This window comes from Corylus avellana, chromosome ca2, assembly GCF_901000735.1.
Source record: "Corylus avellana chromosome ca2, CavTom2PMs-1.0".
Classification (NCBI taxonomy): domain Eukaryota; kingdom Viridiplantae; phylum Streptophyta; class Magnoliopsida; order Fagales; family Betulaceae; genus Corylus; species Corylus avellana.
Window position 1 is genome coordinate 11,605,315 of NC_081542.1, and position 22,322 is coordinate 11,627,636.

General features: G+C 38.9%; 1 protein-coding gene across 1 annotated transcript; it reads right to left on the reverse strand.

The window, feature by feature from the left end:
• Positions 1 to 342: 342 nt before the first annotated feature.
• On the reverse strand, positions 343 to 22,028 carry LOC132171943 (protein SPIRRIG-like). The gene is made up of 19 exons (XM_059583360.1): positions 21,346 to 22,028; positions 19,872 to 19,941; positions 19,668 to 19,753; positions 19,201 to 19,336; positions 19,055 to 19,111; positions 18,427 to 18,603; positions 16,808 to 16,999; positions 16,608 to 16,673; positions 16,033 to 16,147; positions 14,660 to 15,837; positions 13,629 to 14,328; positions 13,431 to 13,533; positions 12,214 to 13,328; positions 10,439 to 12,077; positions 7,199 to 10,255; positions 3,480 to 3,788; positions 2,933 to 3,239; positions 2,426 to 2,572; positions 343 to 2,183 (listed from the first exon to the last, which is right to left on the reverse strand). The coding sequence occupies exons 1-19, from the start codon at positions 21,546 to 21,548 to the stop codon at positions 1,005 to 1,007; spliced, it is 10,836 nt and encodes a 3,611-aa protein (XP_059439343.1). The 5' UTR covers positions 21,549 to 22,028; the 3' UTR covers positions 343 to 1,004.
• Positions 22,029 to 22,322: the final 294 nt, after the last annotated feature.

Sequence of the window (22,322 nt, forward strand, 5' to 3'; positions counted from 1 at the left end):
CATTGACTTTTTGTCACTGCTTATGTGTTTGTAGTTACTGAAACGGTTTTCACTACCCCACACAAACCACTGCTGCCGGTCTAAAATTATAAACCATGAGCTCTTCAGCCGTTCATCCAAAAATTCAGATGCTAATTGGACTCGGGCATAAAAGGACCATTGACAACAAAAGTAGACATTATATGGATGTAAAATCAAACACCTATTTGGTAAAGTATTCTGAATCTACAGTCCTCAACAACTTATAACAGCTGTAAATTTACAGACCGATTATGTAATCTTCATTGTCCATCCTAGCCTACTTAATTCTAATATTATGTAAAGAAGAAACACCCGAGGAACTTTTGAATGAACAAAAACAGACATCCTAATAACACGAGCGTACACACGAACACACAGAGATCTTTGATACATTTTAGAAGAAGAAATGGGCACCTGGAGCTCTATTGCATTATGCAAAAAGAAATTTAAGCGAAAAGGATATCACTCAACCAACCAATTAACAGTCCCACACCCATATCACTCCACCAATTAACAGCTCTATCCCATTCTGGCACACCTTTCCACTATACAGTTTCATTATACACTATTTGGTCAGTCCATCTATTTACATCAAAAAACTAGTACACATGATATTTTGGTGCAATGTTGAAAGCATCCTCCCCTCCATTCACCAAAAATACGACAAGAGCAGAGAAATGCCCATCACCTTTTGCTCTCATCAGAAGCTTGCTTTAAAAGGCACATATACGTTCTGGAAGGCCTCATGCCTGTCATATTTTCAACATTTGTCAAAAGCTCGTGAGATTCATCCCCCTTGTCCATCCTCTTGTCTGCAGCTTCAATCCCAGGCCAGCCCTGTTGCCGTATTCTCATTTCCCATATACTATGCATATGGTCTATTCTTTTCTTGAGGATGGACTACCAGAACCCTTCTTGGATTCTGGGGACTCTAGATTCTCCAAGAACTGAAGTTAGCACACTCAACCATTAATTTTCCACCATCACTCCTGATTAGATGAAGCTCTCAAACTATCATCTGGCAGTGTCCATGACAGCAAATGGCCGTTGTAATCCCCACTAAGTAACTGCTTCAGGTCAGTTGTGAGATGAAGTGCAGTAACTGGATGCTTATGGAACTTCAGCACCTTGTGCAGGACCAGCCTGTATTCTGGTACCTTATCACCCAGATTTAACCCTCCTGTTCCATGGTTAGTTGACTTGCCTTGAGAAACCTCTTGGGTGGAGCAGTGAACCATTTGCCACACCTTAACAGCCCCACTCTGGTGACCAGTCACATACCAGTTTGTGTCTAGCCAATCAGAGAACGTACTACTAGTAACTGAGCGTATAGAATCTGAGGGCAATTGGGATGTGTTAACCACTGCAAGGCAGTCCCCATTGATGCTCCAAACTGCAAGCAGAATTCCAGCTGCTGTCACAATCTCCCCAGTCAAGTCATTTACGTATATTGCTGAGACTGGCGCAGGGAACTCAGAGAGCTGCCTAACAAAAACCAAGGAGCTGAGATCCCAAATGATAACAGTGCAGTCATCTGATCCACTCACAATGAGCATGTAAGGCTGGCTAACATGAAGGCATGTGATTGAGCCTGTGTGGGCACAAAGTGCCTTCTCCAACTGCAAGCGTCGTAAAACACGAGGCCCATACTTACTGATTCTCCATACAGAAACTAAACCATCATCAGCCCCAGTAACCAGAATCTGACCATCATGGCTAACACCAGCACACTGAATCTGGTTGCCCCCATGAAGATTTTCGTGCGTAGAAAGAAGTCTATCCTGATCATTGCTCATAAATCTCAAGCTACGGTCCGCAAAACCCCACGCAACATATTTTGTATACGTTCTTGGTTTAAGCAAATTATTCGTTCCAGCCACAAGAATTTTGTCATGGAAATTAACAATCTGAGTAATGGAAGATGAGCTCTTACGTATCTCATGTGCAACAAGATGTGCCGAATGCTTGAGTGGATGAGGAGGAAGCTTTCTGTCAACCCGCCTTTTGACATGAGGTTTAAGGAATAGTTGCTTTGGTGTCTGCCCAAAGTGATTGATTTGTGCTAAAATTGAGGCTTTCATGGCAGGATCTGTAACAGAGTCTATGTCCACACTCCCTTCATATGTGTAATGATAGAAAACATTCACAGCTTCTTCAGCTGCCTGTCAATCATACAAGGTAAATTTAGAATTGGAAACAGAACAAAAAGGAAAACTGAAATAGATGACACAACCATGGAACAGCAGACCTCCCCCATATACTCAAATGCATTTAAAACAAGTATAATTAGTAATTTAATAACTTGAAAATTTGCAGCGCAGTTCACAATGGGCTAAAACCCATAAAAAACAAATAAGCTCTGAATTGAACAGCAATATGAATGGTAATGAATCTGGACACCCACCTTCCCTCTCTGTTTACATCCAAAGATGAGGTCTATCCAATGATTCAGATTTTCTGAAACATAATCAGATTCCAGCGCTTCCCTGTGCTTCCTTATAAACTCTCTTACACTGCCTTTGGCCCATGGAGGCAAGACAACATCACCAACCTAAAAAACAAAAAACCAATAAGAACACCAGAATGATAATATCATTCGAAGAACTTTAAACAAGGGAAAAAATAGAATGGAAAAATATTCTTTGAATCAGCAACACTCAGTGGGCTACAGGGCCCACAACCCCACAAATCTGTGAATGATTAAGTTCCTATCAAAAGTTATATCTATCACTAGGGTGACTTTTCCAAACTTATATGATGGCCGATAGTCTTGACAAATTCCATATAAGTCATATGGAACAAATAAAATATGCAATTTTTTGGCCCTCAAAGAAAATTGTGGATCAACTATCAATCAGCAGAAAATAAAACAAATAATAATAATAGTCAATGATTTATTGAAAATTGCAACCTTCTCTCCAGATTGTTTCTCTCCCAAGTCAAGATTGAATTGATTTTCCAGGAACTCTGGCATGTAGAAAAATTCTGGAATCAGTTCCTTCACATCTGATGTATTGCCTTTCCCAGCTGCACTTAACCAAGTATCTCTAACACTATTGAAAAGACGATCAGCATGGTCAAACTGGCCACCCTGAAGTTTTTGATTCTCTGAACTGAAAGGTGGCAAGCGTAGAAGATAGAAGAGGACAATTCCAGCACTTGAATAATGAGAACCATAGTGAAATTTTGGGACCTCTGGATCATCCCAGCTCTCATATCTGGCATGGCAGAAGAAAATTTCTCAGAAAAAAAAATAACATAAAAATAAAATAAAATAACTAGATGGAACACAAACACACACAAAAGAGGGTGGAAAAAATGCTACTGGTATTCGCTGCAGAAAATAAAATTATCCATGAAGCAAAGAACTCGGCAAAAACAAATATTTTAAGAAGTATTAATTTAAAAAGAAAATCCAAAAAATGAATAAAATCATAATGTATATGATAGACGCTGACCTCTTCTTAAATTCCTCTTCCCCTTCAGGTGTCTGACACCCCATGGGTTTTTCAAGCCTACGAAATGTTTTTCGATCTGACAAGTCTAGATTTTCACTCTCATAATCTGCAAGAACCCATGGAAACACTGGATATTGGGTAAGATCACTGTATCCACGTCCTGCCAACGTGTTGAGATGCATAAGATACTGAAAATTGCTTATTTCTCCATTTTGCCACCTTTTTGAAAAGGATTTAGCCATTATTTTAAAAAGACGGCTACCCTCATTGCTTTCTTGTTTTGTTGATCCTGAAATGGTTGTGTCCAACCTGACAGTCAAGGGAGAGAGTGAGAAAGATCATTACCCTGGTCGAAGGATCCAGAAGATAGATGTAGAAGTAACGATGCATGATAAGCATCAAAGTACAAGTAACTCAAGAATCAATATAATAAAATTACCAAAGACATGTGTCAGATGTACAAAAAGAAACAAAAAGTATAACCGGCTGTTACAGCTTAGCAGAAACCCTAGAAATACTCAAACAGATCTGCTCTTATTGCAGTACATGGAAACTGCAATCCATAAACTCAAGCAGATTTACCTCTTCATTTGGATTGCATCACTCTATGTTTAAAAGCACAGTACTGTTACAAGAATGAGGGTTATTTTGTTATGAATAATAATTTATTAGAAAGAAAAGCTCACACACATGAAAAGTATACAAGCGAAACAACCACCCTATTGGGGTCGAAAATCTAGAAAGTTTATAAGATCTTCAAAATTAGAGGAAGAGAAATTAGGAACAAAAGTTATTGCACAATCTAAGAGAGCACTCAAGGAGGATTTTAGTTGAAACACATTAGATTCACATTCCTCAAAAAGACTGATTTCTTTCTCTCCAAATGCTCCACATTAGTAAAGAAGAGATGACTTTCCATATGGCCTCTTTGGATTGTCCCCGCCCTTGCGACTTCCAACATTGAAGTAGCTCAACGATATTGTTAGGCATGACCACAAGACTCAACGATAAGATGAGAACCAAATGCCGTATCTCGCTAGTAAACTCACAATGGATGAGAATGTGGCTTACGGTCTCTCCTTGATCTTTTTGCAAAGACAACACCAATTGACAAAGGTAAGACCCCCACCTCCTAAGGTTATCAATAGTCAGAATTGGACCCAATGCCACCATCCAAGTGAAGAAAGGAATACAAGGAGGAGCCTTCACCTTCCAAATGCTCTTCCAAGTAAAAATGGAAGACTCACCAAACTGTAAAGTATAATAATAGCTCCACTTTTTTTGTTTTTTTTTTTTTGATAAGTAGTAGCTCCACTTTTTTTTTTTTATTTGACACCGGGTATCTTGAGCTTCGCTCCGACTAATCCCGGGGATACACAGGCCTTCAGCAAGGAGTTTCCCGCAAGTGCACCTCGGTTAATTCAAGGGGCAAACCCCAAGTTTGATGACCCCAAGAAGCAATTTGCACTCGGTGGTTTTCGAACCTAAGACCTTGAGGAGCATACTCAAAGTCCCAAACTGTCCAACCACTGAGCCAACCCCTTGGGGACCACAATATTTTATTTCCCTTTAAACCTGTGATTACAGGCTGGAGACCACAACATTTTATTTGTCTCTTGGAAGGGTTTTCGATGAGTATAAAGGTCGAGGAATGCCACTAGAGACTCAAGCTCCCAATCCTGGACCGCCCTAATAAAACTCCGGCTCTAATGGACATATGTGCTAGAGTAGTCCACGTAATCTGACACTAAAGATCAGATATCACCAAGCATCCCATCAATACAGTAGGCAGATGTCAGGTGACATCATAAAGCACATTTGCATGTCCATCTTACGTTTGGTGAAGCATTTTTTGGCTGGACTGGGGCTGTGGGAAGATTTCCTATGGCTTAAAACTTGGTTGGAAGTGGCCAGTTTCTCACCAGAGGGTGCTTGGATGCTAGAAGGCTGGGAAAGTAGTTGATTATTGCTTTTAGATTGTGGATTCTGCTTCATGTGAAGGTCTGTGATAGTCATTAGTTGGAAACAGGTGGTTCTGGAACAGGAACGGTGATTTTGGATGGTCATATGTTGAGCATCTGGACAAAATCAACAGTAGGAACAGTTGCATCATGTGTGTATAATCAAGACGGTGCTCCTTAGATATTGTTCTGGTTGTGTTTCATCCCAACAGATCGATCCTTCCTACGTCCTTCCTGAACCATAGCTATTCTAAATTAGTGAAAATGAGTTGTTTCTACTTTATATTGGCTAGGGGCTTCTTTTGTACACATCAAGCACACATGGGACAATGCCTGAAACCTGTCATATTAGTTTGTATTGTACTAAATTATGTTTTCATCCAAAAAAAAAAATTGTTACCATCACATAATTAGGAACTCCTTTCCTTTAATCAAACAGTGTGTTTCAACAGATAACGGTAGCACTAAAATGTCATGTTGCAGTTTTTCTTGATAAGGGCTATAATAAAAATAAAAATAAAAATGATAAATTAAAAAGTAGTTAAGAAGCTATAATAAAAATATTTGACAAAGACAGTACATCCCCTGCCAATGATTTTTGGACAAAGTGGAATCCCTTACACACACACACACTCTTCCGCTCTCCCCCTCCCTCGATAAGTACAACATATTACTATCTCAGTCACCACATTTTTTAATGAAATCACATGTCAGGGCACTTTTATGTTTATAAAGTCTTTTCGCAAAATCTTTCAATTGTATCTTATCTCCATCCCTGCAATTATCCCATTTACTAACCTTCGTCACTCTTTTTTTAGCAGAGTATGTAGGAGATTTTATATGTTTTAAAACAAATCCATCTATTCAGATTTCTAAGTGGTCTGACTACCTCATAGAGTGATCTAAAGGTACCTGATGAATTCTTGTGTTGCTTTTTATTTTATATTTTGCACTGTAGTCTACTAAACCATATACATAAAGGCTGAGAGTAAATAATGTTCCACTATCATTACACTCACATCGATCTTTTCAAGTGACGTGTATTCTAACACCTACCACTATTAAGCTTTACACTGCCCAAATTCAACTTTCAAGATTCCTTGTTAATATGATGGTTTGACATAAGCGTGGAAGGCACTTAACTCAGTGTCACTCCAATGGTGCAAATAAAATGTAAACGTGAGAGCCTACAAGTACTATACGAAGAGCAGGACTCGAGGTAACCTCACCCGATTAACTCTTGGCAGGAAGACAATATAATACCCCATGTCATTAAATAACACTGTGACACCAATATAATGCATATGGTATTGAGTGTTGCATACAGAAATATATAACCAAAATATTATGTGTCACTAAGTTTGAATGCTATACATTTACAAAAGATGATAGCAGTTGAACAACAAGCATTTGCACAGAATAGGTTAAGCACAATATCTTTAGACATTAAATAAAAATATTATATTAGCAAAAGCATATCTAAATGCAAGTCAAAGGAGCCAATTTTCAATTATTTTACTGTATATAGGAATATTAATGGCTGGCAGAGCTAATGAGCTCTAACTCGAATGGCACTTCCTCTCCTAAGAACAAGGTGAAGGTGACTCATGGGTTCAAGATCCATTTGGTGCATGTGTAAATAAAATAATAATAACTGACATATTTTTGGCAAATATGCAAAAACACGAAGCTACCATATAACAAAAACAAGATGGACAAGATAAAAACAAAGAAGCCCATAGGGAGTATGATTCTTACATGCTGTTTCGAGGCAGATTCATGGCAACTAAATTTTTGAAAACTTCTTCTCGCTCTCTTTTGTGGAACACCAGCAGATCATTGCATCCATCCATGCTAAATATCTCAATAGCAACAGGGCGCAGCTGGTAATCACGCTTCAAAAGCTCATGAACACTATTAAGCTTCCACATACGCCAAGGGTGAGGTAGATTACTACTAGTACATACTTTCTCCTTTCCCCATGCACCACCATTATAGGCCCATGCTCTTCCTCCAACCAATGACTTAACTGTTGTGCCCCAAGATGATGATGATTTGGACTGGAACTCCATACTGCTATTAGCGTCCTTCTTTACACCCAGAGCTTGATCAATAACAGATAGTTCATCTTCACATTCCTTCTCGCAAATGCACCCAGAGTCATCAATATAAAAATTCTCAATTACATACAAACAGAGTTCTCCTATCAGAAATATACCATCATGTTTGTCAAGACCTACAACCCGTTCACAATTATATCTGAATCTTATCTTTTCAAGAGGTTCCAGATAAGGTCTGATCAAGTATTCTCCATTATCATTTAGTTCCTTATCTGGTTTATCCTCTGTAACTTTGATGTCATCTATTCTCCCAGAAGAAGATGGCCTTGGAGATCCTAGTTCAGATCTTTCATTTATGCTCTCTGCCATTGGGACAGACACTGAACTAGACTTCACACCAGACTCTAGGGCAGAATGAAGGCTTGTTTCATTTGTACTACTAGCTCTGTCATCATTCCATCCATTCCTAACAGAACCTTCATCTTTAACATCATCCAATTCTTTAAAAAATGATTGATCATAGAGCTCGCCATCAACACCATTTTGTTTTGCAGTATCAGTCAGAAGAGCAAAAAATGATTCAGAATCAGTATCGGAAGCATTAGGCCCATTCTCATTTTTTACTTTGGACAGCTCAGCTTCCCCTACTTCAAACTGTCCATCAAGAACATTTTGGATGGTATCAATTTTTAATTTGCAGCGCTCAAGCTTTTTGCGCATTCTATATGGACCCTCAATGGGACAAAGCTCCCATTCAGGCTCTTCAGTCATAGAGGATTTACGCATTGGGAATATTCCGCGTTCATGTACAAGTTGTTGGAGAAGGGTTTGCCACTCACTCTCGGCATGAAGAACCCACCCGTATTTATCTTGACGGACAACTCTCAGCTCAGTAGACATTGCATCACGAACCAATTCCAGTGCATACCTCCGTTCGTTTACCTGTTCCCAATGTTTTAGGTCTAATTTAGAAGTTTCCCGTAGTCTTCTTCCAATCTCCCTCTTACGACGACCTTCCATGCCCTTTATTCTCACTCCAGGAAATTTTGCTGATCCAGCAATATACTGCCTCCACATAATTACAGCACACTGCTCCAGTACTTTATTCACAATCTGTTCACTACTCTGAAGCCACTCAAAAAAGGCAGGTAAACTCCCAGTCAATAATTTGTCAAACCCATCATGTAGTACATCCAGGTGCTGTCCTTGGTTTGGTTTAGAGACAAGCAGGTCTTCTAGTGCAGCCCTTCGATGCACCAGTAGATACCTGATAACATCAACGGCCAAATTCTGAACATTTCGCCTTTGATCACAGAGAAGAGATATTAAATTCACACAAAGACAGCAATTTAGATCAGTATCGATATTACTGGGACAGAATATAATTCGTCGATGAGCAACTAGCAACTGTAAGACCGCACAGATATCAGTTCCTGAATCATCTTGTGATAAGTATGAGGACGATCTCTTCTTAGGTTCAATGAGAAAACCTAAGCTTGACAGAAGATCATCTTCTCCAATAGTGATCAAGAATGATGGAAGGAAACAATACAATATCATACGATTTGTATTTTTAAGAATTGAATGAATATAAGCATCAAGTTGTCTGCTTCCTCTTCCAATCGATAAAAGACCCTTTCCAGTTGGGGCAACTTCTTCAATTTGTCCATCTTTGTTTGCCAATTGCAACATAGATAACAAGAACTCAAGAGTTTTCAGTACACCAGCAGGGTGAGGAAAAGCACCCATATATACACGATCTACTATCATCCAGCACAATGCATCTAAGTTCAAGGACCAGCGACCCTTGTCCAGCTTTTTCTGATTTTCCTCGTCATCACGCAGGAGACGCCTTTCAAGGAAGTTCATCAGTCTACTAAGGCACAAACCCTGGAATGCTAGCACTGAATCTGCATCAATATATAGAGGAACACTTTCCAAGATGTTTTCTATAACCTGTGACACTTTCATTTGTTCCGTCACAATGTCAGAAAGAACTTCCGCCATGAAATCTAAAACCGCCGTTGCTCCAGCAGAACAAGGACCACCACCATAGCCAGAATCATCAATTTCAAGAAGAAGCTTTGGACTGACAGAAAAGAAGGTATTGGCAGCAGATGGTCCTTGAGAACTGGACTTAAAGTCTGAAGATGGATCAAATTCACTAGCAGACACAGAAGACTCCATGGAAGGAGTGGCAACTAAGGCAGCCCTGGATTCATTATGGCTTGCACTTCCCAGCCAAGATGTCAAGGCAATAACTGGAGATGAAGAGGGTGTGAGTGGTAGTCTAGAATTAGATTTCTCTGATAAAATGGGAGAATCAAGCATAGTAAGAGACGCAGAACTCTGAGAATCTGGTGGCTGAATGGGATCAAGAGTGACTTTAACATCACGGAAGCTAAATCCATTTGTGCTAGAGGTGGCAGAAACCTGCTCAACATTATCACCATCTAAGCTCTGAGCAGCTTGGGCATCATCTTGGACTGATTTGTTCAATTTCTGCTGGGTCACAGAAGCATTGATCTCTGCTTTATCACTGGCCATATAGTTTGGCGGTAGAGCCATATCTTCAGAACTTGTACTTACCTGCCCTTGAGGGAAGCTTCCAAGGCTAATGGAAGTTTTGACAGATTGCTCCTGTTCATGAGGCATGCTAGAATTCGGCGAGCTACTAGAATCATCACAATCATTCAAGTTTCTATCTTCTGTCCTTACAGAGAGTTCTTTAGCCATCTTTACTGCATATGCAGACCTATAAGACACAAAATAGTCAGTTCAAAAAAACAAAGAAACAGTTTATTTGAGTCAGGAAATAAAGATTAGACATCCCATAACAACTTGGAATTAAGTCAACAAATATTCGTAGGTTTAAAAAATATTAGCCAAAAGTAATGAAAAATAAAAATAAAAAACAAGAAATAACTTCATGTCTAACCTAACACATGAAAAATAAAGGTCAATGCAGCTTTCAAGAATTTCCACCCGTCTGCAAAGAGAACAAAAAGGAGGGCACATTTTTGCCAGATCAACCATGAATCTCAGGACTGAAGTTGCTGCTGCAGGGGCTGATGCTTCCCCGCCCATTAAGCGTGCTGCATATGTCTTATGCATCAGTGCTTCACCCTGCAGCTCTCCAGTCATGTCTGCATTTTCCTCCACAAGGCCAGCACCAACCTGGGAAAGATTACCAGTTTGGTGGGCAAGCATTGACTGCATGCTCAACCTATCAAACGTAGATTTTGCCATAGCAATCACAGATTCCAACAGTTCCACAAATTTCAAGTCCACATGACTTCCATCACTTGGCACAAGGGCATGAAAGTCTAGCATGCGGACTTCCGGTAATCTTGGATAAACTGGCTTTCCAAATATCAGACAAAACAAAATGTAATATATATCTGGGGAATCATAGAAACTTGGGAGCACTCGTGCCAAACCTTGATAACCGCCATTTGTCCGAAATTTTAGAGAAAAGGTAGGAGAAGAAGTAAGACACACACCAAGAAGAGTCATGATCCATCTCATACTAGTAGGGTGAACAGCTTCGTCAAGAAAATATGTAATTAGTTTGGATGAAACAATCTTATGCCACCGCTCAAGCAACTCTTCTGATTTAATGGTTACCAGTAGATCAATAAGCATTTCCAGCACTATATTTCTCACAATGACATGCTTCCCCATCAATTCTCGCATGATTGGACGCCGTGGTATCAGTTCAGGTGGATCAAATGTCATAATCACAAACCTAATTACATGTTCCAATTCAGAAGCGAGAAACCCATCTTCTAAAATGACCCCAAGCAATACAACCAACTTTTCCAAAACAGGAACTTCAACATCACCCCGCTGCAGAGTCACAAGTAAATGTTGAACAAGGTTTATTCGACGCAGAACTGTAAGATTATGGTTCCTGTACCAATGCATGGACACCAGATGCTCAAGAAATCCCAGCAGTGCAATTTGAATTGAAACTGAGGCTGTTACCCACAATGTCCAATCCAATAAGACATGCTCAACCATATCTGCATTTGATAAGACAATGCAATTTGAAGTTTCAGCAGGCATATCAGCATTTTCTAGCTCTGAAATATGACTAAATGAATCTTTCTGTGCAGAAAAATCATCCATATCTCCATGAGATCCAACTGAAGAAAATTCATCACGGAACTTTGACAAATTAAGATCCTCAAAACTACTCTCCTGAACAGTTGCAGCAGGTGACAATGTAGTCCGAGTATTCTCCAACTTCTTTGGTTCAGAAAATGAAGCTTCACATGCAGCAATCTGGAAAAAGATCTCAAGAGAATGCATGTCGAATAATGACATTCTGCGACGTAGAAAGAGAGAAAGCAAATGGTATCCCCTGTACGTCTGCATGTCTCTAACATTTTGAGGATTCTGATGAAGTGTACAGGCAAGTAACGTAAGGGCCATGTGCAGCATATCCCTAGTTTCAGCAGCTTCAATAAGGGCCAAGATAACAGTCATCCCACCAACTGGGCAGATGGTATCGCCAATCACACATTGTCTACAGACATAGATATCCCCATGAAAACGTCCAAACCGCGGTATACCTACATAATCAGAAATAAGATAACAAATGAAGAGAACAAAGAAGAGAAATTTCAAATACAAATCAGACTCCACTTGCATTCCATAACTTTGATGCCCACAATTTGATGTGAAGAGTGAATTGGATAGGTCACATACCCCCAATAGGAGAAGCAGCTGCTGACATAGGATCAACTAGATTCAGCATTGACATAGTTCCTGATGCTCGAACAGATTCAGTACATGTCCCATCAAATGCAAATATAAGTTTCTTCCCAGAGAGCTGTAAAGAGAGGTTTCCTATTCTCTCCAAATCCCAAACAATCCCACTGCCATCTGCTTTGGACTCTCCTTGCTTGCTAGCACTGTCAAGCCTCTGTATGTTTGAAGACAAAGTCAAGTCAGCCTCTAAAGAATCTAAGATTGCCATACTACCACCCCCACAAGCCTGGTTTGGGACAAACTGCAGAAGATCTGTGTCTTGGAAGAGCCCTCTATATCCTCTACCAAGAATGTACATGAAACAAATAGAACCTGGTGTGAGCACCTCCTCAAAAAGATAGCACGAGCGGAGTTTCCAGGTCAAGTCACTAACTCTTGCACAAGTAACCGGAGTCCCAATTGTTACTTGCAAAGGTTTTCCAACTGGTGATGGAGAGTATCCTAGTTTTCCTGTGTGCCTCATCTTTCCATTAAGATACACATAAGCAACACTAGCTTGGAATAGCCCAGCAAGAGCATTTGGTTTGTTATGAACAACTGCAAGGTGATGCCACCTGCCTTCCTCAAGTTCTAATCCAGAAAATGACAAGGAGCAAGAATTACTTGTTGCAAGGGTTAGAACACCATCCTCGTGAAGATAAAGCTCAGCATAGAATGTGCTTTCATTGTTTGCTGCACCAACAGAAAATATCCGGAGAATATGCCGCTCAAGTTGATGTGTTGTAGAGCCTGTCCTCCTCTTAGAAGGGCCAGTTCTGGAAGGTTCCGTGTCCTTTACTTGTGGTTTCAAGAAATTTTGAAACTGAAACCAACAAACAAATGAATAACCAGCAGCTGGCGGCCATGATCTTTCTCCAAGAGAAACCTGAACAGAAGCATGGCCATTCTTGCTCATGTCCATCTCCACAAACGGTGCCAGAGAAACATTTTCCGAGGTCATGTCTTCCATGAGAATCAATTTCTCCATCATGTCAACAAGTACATGACCAGAATTCTTCAGTCTCAGTTGTAGAACATATCTAATAAGCATTCGAAGTTCTGATACAGATAATCTATCACCAAAAGTACAAACCTTGTTATTCAAAAATGAGGACAAATAATGCAAATTGGGACAGGCAGATAAAATAATGTCTCAACATGACCACAATTCTTACCTATATGCCCCAAGAACTTCCACAATCTTCAAAGCATAAGAGAGCAATGGAGAGGAGCCCAAAAGAAAGGGGTAAATTGTCTCCAGTAAAAGTTCAACACAACCTAAATACATCAGACAAAGCAAACGATAAGACCACTGTTCACTGTTCAAGGTAAACAAAACAGCAAAAAAAATCACAAAATGATCTATTTCGCACCTACGGAGGTAAGGGTTTCCTGATTGAAGGAGCCAGCATGAGCAAGCCTCTCAATGAGGCTTAGCACTTCTAGCTGCACCTTGGGAGTAAAGAGCAACAATGAACGGATAAGAACTCTAACAGCACCGGCGTTATAGACTCTTTCTTTATCAGGATGAAATGAACCAGATGGAGTCATTAAAAGAAAGCTAGATGACTCGTTTTCAAGAATATCAGATGATGTAGCATTCTCTGATGCCAGGAATGGTGGAAGCACAATTTCAAGAGCAAGTTCCAGTAACAACTGTATGACTTGCTTTTCACACTCCACACAAAGTAAGCCAGACTCAGATAGAAGATCAAAGAAAGTTTGGGATGATATAATTGTATGCAACTTTGTTCTATTAACAGCATTATCACAAACTCCAGCCGTCATAACCCGCAGTAAGTATGTAAAAACCCTGACGTAAACCTCTAAAGCAGATTGATCTGTGTGCTCTCCATCACTTTGGAAACTGTGGAGTGTGGTAAGCAGAAGAGAAAACCCAGTCGCTTCACCAAAGACCCTCTGAGAAGAATTATTTACTCCCAGAATGCGCCACAAGGCTCCCATAGTGTCACATTTTGCATCATTATGAAGCCTGTATTGAGATCCCGAAACATTGGTGACCATTCCACTTTTTAGAACTTCAACAATTGCACCTAATTCTTCAGGATGAGCCTGGTAAAAATGAGAACTTCGTAAAATTTTGATGATATTGAACACAAAATAACAGCACAACCATTTGACTTATAATTTACACACGAGCATGAGAGATTGCTACAACAGTCAACATTGTATTATTTGAACCTTCTCTTGAGACTACCACATTCATTGGAAAAAAAAACTAACAATATATATGAATAAACAAATAATTTCATAGGTAAATACCTTTTTTTTGATAAGTAATTAAAATTTAAATAGAATTTCATGGGTAAATACCTATAACTCTTACAAGTAAATCTATCCAAATTTGAACCTGTCAGACTGTAAAATCAAGATGGTCACGAACCTGTGTTACATCTTCAATGATCATGCATGACAATATCCGCAGAACTCCTGGGCGATGTGTATTAGACACCAGAAAAGGGAGAACAGTTGTTACACCATTAGCTGAACGGAATGATGCTTGATTGGCTTCAGCTTTCTTTAATAAAGAGACCATACAATCCCATGCAACAGAAACTGTACCCTCAGCTTCAAAAATAGGATACTTCCCAGAACCCAAATCCATTAGCTTGGGTGAAGTAATTATGACATCCTTACTATCCATATGTTTCTTGAAGCTGCTTGAGCTGGATTTTCTCTCCAATTGATCAAGGTTACCATTATGTTGGTCTGGACCCAAGAGATACTTGTGCTGCTTCAAATCATCTAACAGAACTTCCAGTACACCAACTTCTCGCAAGACTTTTTTGTACTGTTGGTCAAAGGACAAGAGCTTTACAAAAAAGGCAAGTATGGTGTGCTTCAATTCTGAAGTTATTGGTTGCTGTAATAAGCAGCAAAGTGAAAGTAGTTCTTGCTCAGGAACGCAATTCACAACAGTCACAGCATATTCAAGAATTTTCAAGATTATCTCTTGGAAAGATGGAGGAAAACCCGCCATATTTAGGATAAAAAGTGGAACAGTACGTAACTGCTGACAGAGCTTGTAGTTTTCAAGATCACTTGAGAATATTTTAAACATTCTATTTAACACTTCTTCCTGCAATTCCCTGCAGTCTGCTTTGAGGAAAATGTCTTGCAACATCTGGACAGCTTCAAGGTCTTTAACTTTATTATTGTCCTTGTCCCAAACTTCATCAGCTATGCGGTCAGAAGATAATGTACGACTTCTGCTATGGCCACCAGTCTTAGAATGAGAAGACTTCAAACCTTTGCCGCCAGAACATCCTGTACGTTCCATTGGGCCAGTTTGAGCTAAATTAACAAGAACATCAAGCAACCTAGACAGCGTGAGTGAAAGATGTTGGGGCAAGGGGTCCTCTTTTCCAGTGGAATCCAGTCTTTCTACTTGATACAATGCAATGGAACCATCTGAAGCACGATTTTGATCAGAAGAATGGGAATAAATGGACTGAAAGCCCAGACTTTCAGGCATTCGGGAAAGAGTCAAGGCAAACTGAACAAGGAACTGATAACCATGGGCATTATGTATATCCTCTCTGAGCCTGACACCACCAGCCTCTATAAATCAAATTGAATCAAATCAGCACCAACACAGAACACCACACAAAGTTATAGCTATAAAAGTTATATTATGCCAAACAACCCAAAAGACAATAGGTCAGATTCTAAGGCCAAAGTACTGTCGAGATATTATCAGAATCCTTATGAATTGCTCTTATGCAAGCCATAAAGGATACACAATGTGTCAATTACCAGGTTTATATGACAATTCCACACATTCAAGTAACAAGTCCACAATGCCCATAGTATAGGCAGAATCGCCACTGTCAGGATTGAAATCTTTTACAGCCATTAAAAGAACTTTTATCTGCACATGGGAACAGCATATGAGCAGCTGACATAGTTCATAAAGATGAAAAGATTCCTATCAAAAAATCAGAAATATAAATCAGGCAAATAACGAAATTCCTGGTTGAAAGAAGCTAAGAAAACTTTAAGGGAAAAGTGTCAGAATTCCATTGTGTGGCTAGTGTATGAGGCACACATTGCATTCAGAAAAAGTCACAAACAACAAAATTTAGAAAAACACTAATAGAGGATACACTATAATAACTATAGAAAAGTTTCTTTATCTTCGAAAATTTGCTATTAGTGTAATGAGAGTGCATTCAAAAATGTAACTCATTGCCTTCCCAAAAACATTTATGAGCTTCAAAACAATCTGCTAAATACAAATTAACATCAACTAAAGAAACAAGTTCACTTGCGTCCCACAAAACTTTTCACTCCAATAAATGCCATCAAGAATATTAACAATAATGGCATACCAGATGATGCTTGCGAATATATTTGGCCGTGCTTCCATTGTCATTGACCAGAAGAAGACCAAGTATCTGTCAAATAAGCACAAAGCAACAATAATATATTTCAACTATCAGGTCATTAGATTATTCGAAATTCTAGGTGTCAATAATCCTTCTATGAAGCTGATACTAAACATATAGCAGGACAAATACTGTTCATTTACCTGCATGGCATGTCTATGAAGCTGTATGCTGTGCAGAGGAACAAGACCTTCCTTGTATCGAGCAAAGACTATCAAAGACCCATTGGCAACCACCTGAAAGAGCAACTGAAGTGAATCATCTTCAATCAAACTCTGTGCTGCTGAAGGATGGCTTGCCAATGCTTTCATAATATGCACAACACTTCCCTCTACCTGCATGAATAAGGATTAGTAAAATTGTGTACCAAATTTACAATTACAAGTTTTGCATGGATAAACATCATGACTAATACAGCAAGACTTAAACCCAAATTAAGTATAAAAGAATCAAGGTGCATGATCGCTACCTTTGGCATTATTCAGCATTTAGCAAAGTTCATGCTTAATAGGTTTGGACTAAAGTTGTAAGTTATAAAAAGTAATAACTTGAACTCCTTAGTTATAATTTTCAAATGCAATATCTCACCAATTGAAGTTTCCCATTTTTTTTCACTGGATCTAGTAATTGGCAAAAATTTAAGGAAGTGATTTGATTCTACCCATGCAGGGTGAGGGACTTGTTCGATAGTTGGTGGTCGGGAGGACAATCCCGAAGCGCGGTGGTGTGGAAGATGATCCCTCTGTGTCTTATGTGGTGTATATGGAATGAAAGAAATGCTACATGTTTTGAAAATTCCACTAGGACTATAGAGGAATTGACCCATTTTTTCTTCTTTACTCTTTACTCTTAGATGGCCGCTTGGCTAGCTCCATTAGTGATTAGTTTTTCTGATTTTCTTTTTCATTTCTCTCCCTCTTAGGCGCTCTCTATTTATACCTCCCGTGTATGTGGGTTGCGCCCCTTTGCGCTTTTGATATATATTACATTTACTTATCAAAAAAAAATTCTACCCATGCTAAAAGACTTAAGGAAACAAATCACTGCACACTAAGTGCACATAGAAACAAAATAGTGAAATAAATTGGTGGAACAAAGCATTGTGTGTACCCAGATTAATTAAAGGCGCATTTTTCTGCTACTTAATTTTTGAGAAAGAAACAGATATTAGCATAGGTACCTAATCATCTATTGAAGATAAAGAGGGGATATAGCCCATGCAAGTACTTTACTTAGGAAAGACCAAGTCCTGGATTGCTAATGAGTTTACCCATGCACCTGCTCACTTTAGAAACACCTAGGGCTAAGCAGAATGACATAATATGCCCAAGCAATCAAAGATACTGATTGCTCAAAAGTAGGTATTAAATGCAATTTATTTTAACATTTTTTCTCACATATCAATGCACAAACATGAATGCCATCAAACAAGTGAGGTGCCAATCATGCCTGATTCACAGAATGGTGATTCTAATATAATTAGTTAAAGTGTATAAAACTTGATCAATGGTCCAAACCTTAACAGACATAGTCATAAAATTGGAAGTTTAGATGAAAAGTTTAAACTTGTCATCATGATCTGATTTTTTTCTAAACTTCATTAATTTAAAGAGGTGCATGGGATGTTCAGTCATGATCTTCAATGTACCAATAACATGGTAGTTTCTTTAAGGAAAATTTACATGTACATACATATATGTGCCTGTGTACGTGTGCATTATACATGGAGTGTATGGAGAGAGGGAGAGAGAGAGAGAGAGACCTCAAGCCGGCGGACTTGCCCAACATCACCGTCATAATCTTTTCCTGCTAGCAATACTTCTTCATGATCATTAGCCTTTTGCCTTTGACTGGTCTGATAAGGATCCAGAAGGGCATTCAGAATATGAATGAGACAGCATAATATGCCCGAATCGAGGAGAGACTGCTTATCAACAGGCTGCAATGATGAAAATTGCACTAAAAGTTAATGCATAGACATGATGTAGGAATGCATAGTCACATGCACATCTCTGCATTTCACAAACCAATTTTAAGCCACCTCATGGACTGTACAATGTAGCATTTACATTCGCAGTACAGTAATCATAGTTACAGAAAACTAATCCCACTAGGTTCAGCTAATCATTGCATGCTGATCAATTTTAAGGACTACGAGAAAATCATTACAGACTACAATATCTAACAAGACAGGACATGAAGAGTGTTTTAAACTCTATATATAAATATTGATAAGTAATTCAATTCATTAAAAAGCACAAAGGGGAGCAACCCTAGTACACAGAATATATACAAAAATAATCCCAGATACATAAGACACCAAACAAACAAAAAGTAAAAACCTTGGAAATAATAATTCACTTGATCTACTAAAGATTAAGGAAATATACCCCAGATACAAGGATCTCAATCGCAAATAACAAATTTGAACCAGGACTGATTCCATCCTGTACAGAAATATGCAAAATATGAGTTCCAACAACCAATAATTGAGAAAAATAATCTACATTCAAACACAGACATATGGGATGCAAACCTTTGTGATTTCTGAAAAAAACTTTAACACTTTAACTACATCCAATGACCTTGTTTTGCTGCTGATTTTCAACTTCTCAATATCTGTTACAAATGCTCTTCCCACAACAAAAGAGAAAATGTGTGTTTCAACTAACCTGTGATTCATCCAAACTTTTGAAGTCAGTCAACATGCTCAAAATCAAAAACTCACCAAACAATCACTACAGGAAGCCCCACGGCTGTTCAATTACTTGAAAACAAGCAATAAGAGGCACTTTTCACATGAACTATCAAAAGTAAAGACTATATTCCCCATCAACAATCAAATCTTTCTTTTTTATGAAAAAAAAAAAAATCTGTAATTAACCTGTAACTCTAGTACAATGTGAACCTAGCGTACAGCAGTGACCATCTTATGGAACAATGAGATTGCATAAAAGAATGCTGAGTTACGGGAAATTGGATAAGGAAAAACTTTGTGCATACATGGTAAGTAACTGAGCTACATTAGTATGCTGCTTCACTAATCTACAAAAAACATCTACAGTCAAATTCAAGGCCGCTTCTTTCTCCTGCATGGATGAAGAAAAAGCCATTAATGAATGATTTCAGTTCAAGTAAGGCTAGAAAGATGGTACATAGAAGAGTAGCAAAAGTATAAGTAAACAAAATATATTGACAAGCAAGAACCTTTTCCAAGCTGGATGACCGGAACTCTTCCCAGTATCTCTTGAAGTCCAACTCCAATTCATGTTTGTCTCTGTTTTCACAGGAAAAAAGGTCATCATCACTTAATAGCACACGTGAATATGGTAAGTGACCAAAAGGAGTATCAAGGATATTATATTTGCCTCTGCTTTCATAGGTAAATAAAAATAAAAAATAAAAAGGTCATCCTTGAGTTTGAAAGCAGATTTAAAAACAATAAGCCATCAAAAAATGTACAAGGTAACAGCTACACTTGTGACCACCTTTTGCTTCCTTCAATCCATACTTTAACGGGATTGAAGTGACAAGCAGACACACATATGTTTTAATATATATTAGGCCACCCTAAACACTTAAAATAATCTTAAAGCCAGACGCATCTGAAGCATGGATTATACCAAAGTAAATTTGATAGTGGTTAATGAAATGATTTTTCTTGGATGGCATGCATTTTCCCTTTTTCGCCAAATGACCCCAATGAGTCCATTACCCCGAAACTCAAGCAACACCATTTTAGTGGATGAGTTTCAAACTTATCAATTATTGACAAATGATCCCAAGCAATGGTTATAAATTGTTAACATCTAGCCTAGACACACCATATCAAAAAGAAATTTCATTGAAGAAAGATGTCACTGATTGATCCCTAACCAAGAGATAACTGAAAAATATTGGCTTTAGATGGTGTGAACACACTCCCAGGATAAATTTTTTCTTTGATAAGTAAAAATCAATCTTATAGAAGATGCAACTCTAGTGTACAAGCCAGGATAAAGTTGAAAATGAGTTCCCGTTTAACCTACCAACAATGCATAATTAGCCTATGTAATCAGAAAACTCGGAGCAGAAGTTTCTTAAGCTGGAAATTGAAAGAATGAAATCATCGAGTGTAGTCATGACCTACCAGTACAGCATGAAATGTCAGTGTTATCAACTATAAAAAGAGACAGGATATGAACCAACCAGCTACCTTTCATCCTAAAGAATACTACTGCTCCCTACAAAGAACATTTGGGCGCCATCAAAGTGAGTGCATCATAAATTGAACACTGTACCATTAACGGACCTATATCAATCTCCAAAAAACTACGGAAAACAAATCTACGTATCTATTCAGCGGGGTTCATCAAGCACCAAAAAACTCCTATGCTCTATTCAACAAGCACTCAAAAAGAGCTTCCCTACTCGGAAACAATCACAACGACCAACATTGACTACGCCAACATCATTCCACAAGCTAAAGTTAGGAAAAACAAATTGCTCCCATCATTAATTATCAATCTTAAAACTTGCCCAAATCTCCATTTGAGCCCAAAACCCAGTACCAGACTAAACCCACATCGAATTCAACACAATTAAGCCAATGCAGCACTACCCACACACCATTTCAACAAAAGCAAATCTTTCTTTTTTTCGTCTCCTTAAACTAACAAAAAACACAGTATCAGTATCGAACCTCGTGGGAGACGAAGAGGAGTCCTGCCAGCGAGTTGAAGAAGGAGCATTGCGATCACGAGCCGACGAGGGAGCCGAAGAAGGAGAAGAAGAAGCAGAGGCAGTGGCGGCAGCAGACGAAGACTGAGTTAGACCGACCTTCTCTTTGATGTCCTTAAGCAATGTACCCCATTTCATCGTTTTCCGCTTCGATCGCTCAAACATAGGCTCCCAACCCCACCCCTTTCCCGGTCCCCAGATCCGAAAGATCTCCCCCACAAGCTCCACACACGCCCCCAAAATTCAAAACATAATCCACCCAAAACAATCACAAAAAATTTAGCTGCTAATGTATTCTACGCAGCGATCGAAAATCAGCTGGCTATCACAAGCATCGCGATCTTCGAATTCAGAATTTCGTGTTCATGATCTGTCTATTTTTTCTTTACCAAGAAAAATGTTTTTTTTTTCGATTTTTCTCTTTCTTTTTCTCTTCCCTAGTCCGAGAAACGAGGAGAAGAACTAAATGGAACGCCGAATCGTGGGCTTCGCCGAAGCAAAGAAAGGGCGAGATAGAGAGAGAAAGAGATTGGTAGAAAGATGGGTCGTCGTAGTTATAAAAGAAAGAAAAGAAAAGCTAAGGAAAAAAAAAAAATTTGCCTCTCTCTCGGAGTCTGTCTGTACGTCTCTCTCTCTCTCTCTCTCTCTCTCTCGCTCTGTGCCTGGTTTTGGACGGCCTCACCGCGCCTTGTTTCTCGCTCTATATCCTCTCTCTTTCTCTCTCTTCTACCACGTCACCGTGGGATCCACGCTTTGGAGTCCTCCACGTGGCGCTTCGAGATTTACGCACTAGACGTGAGAGCCTCTCCGGTGTGTTTAACTAGGAGTTAATGCTTTTTAAACGGCAAGTATTGCCATAATTTTATTTTATAATTATCTTATTATTAATTCTGAAATTGTTCCTTTTTTTATCATAACTGGTATAAGGGGTTTTTTTTT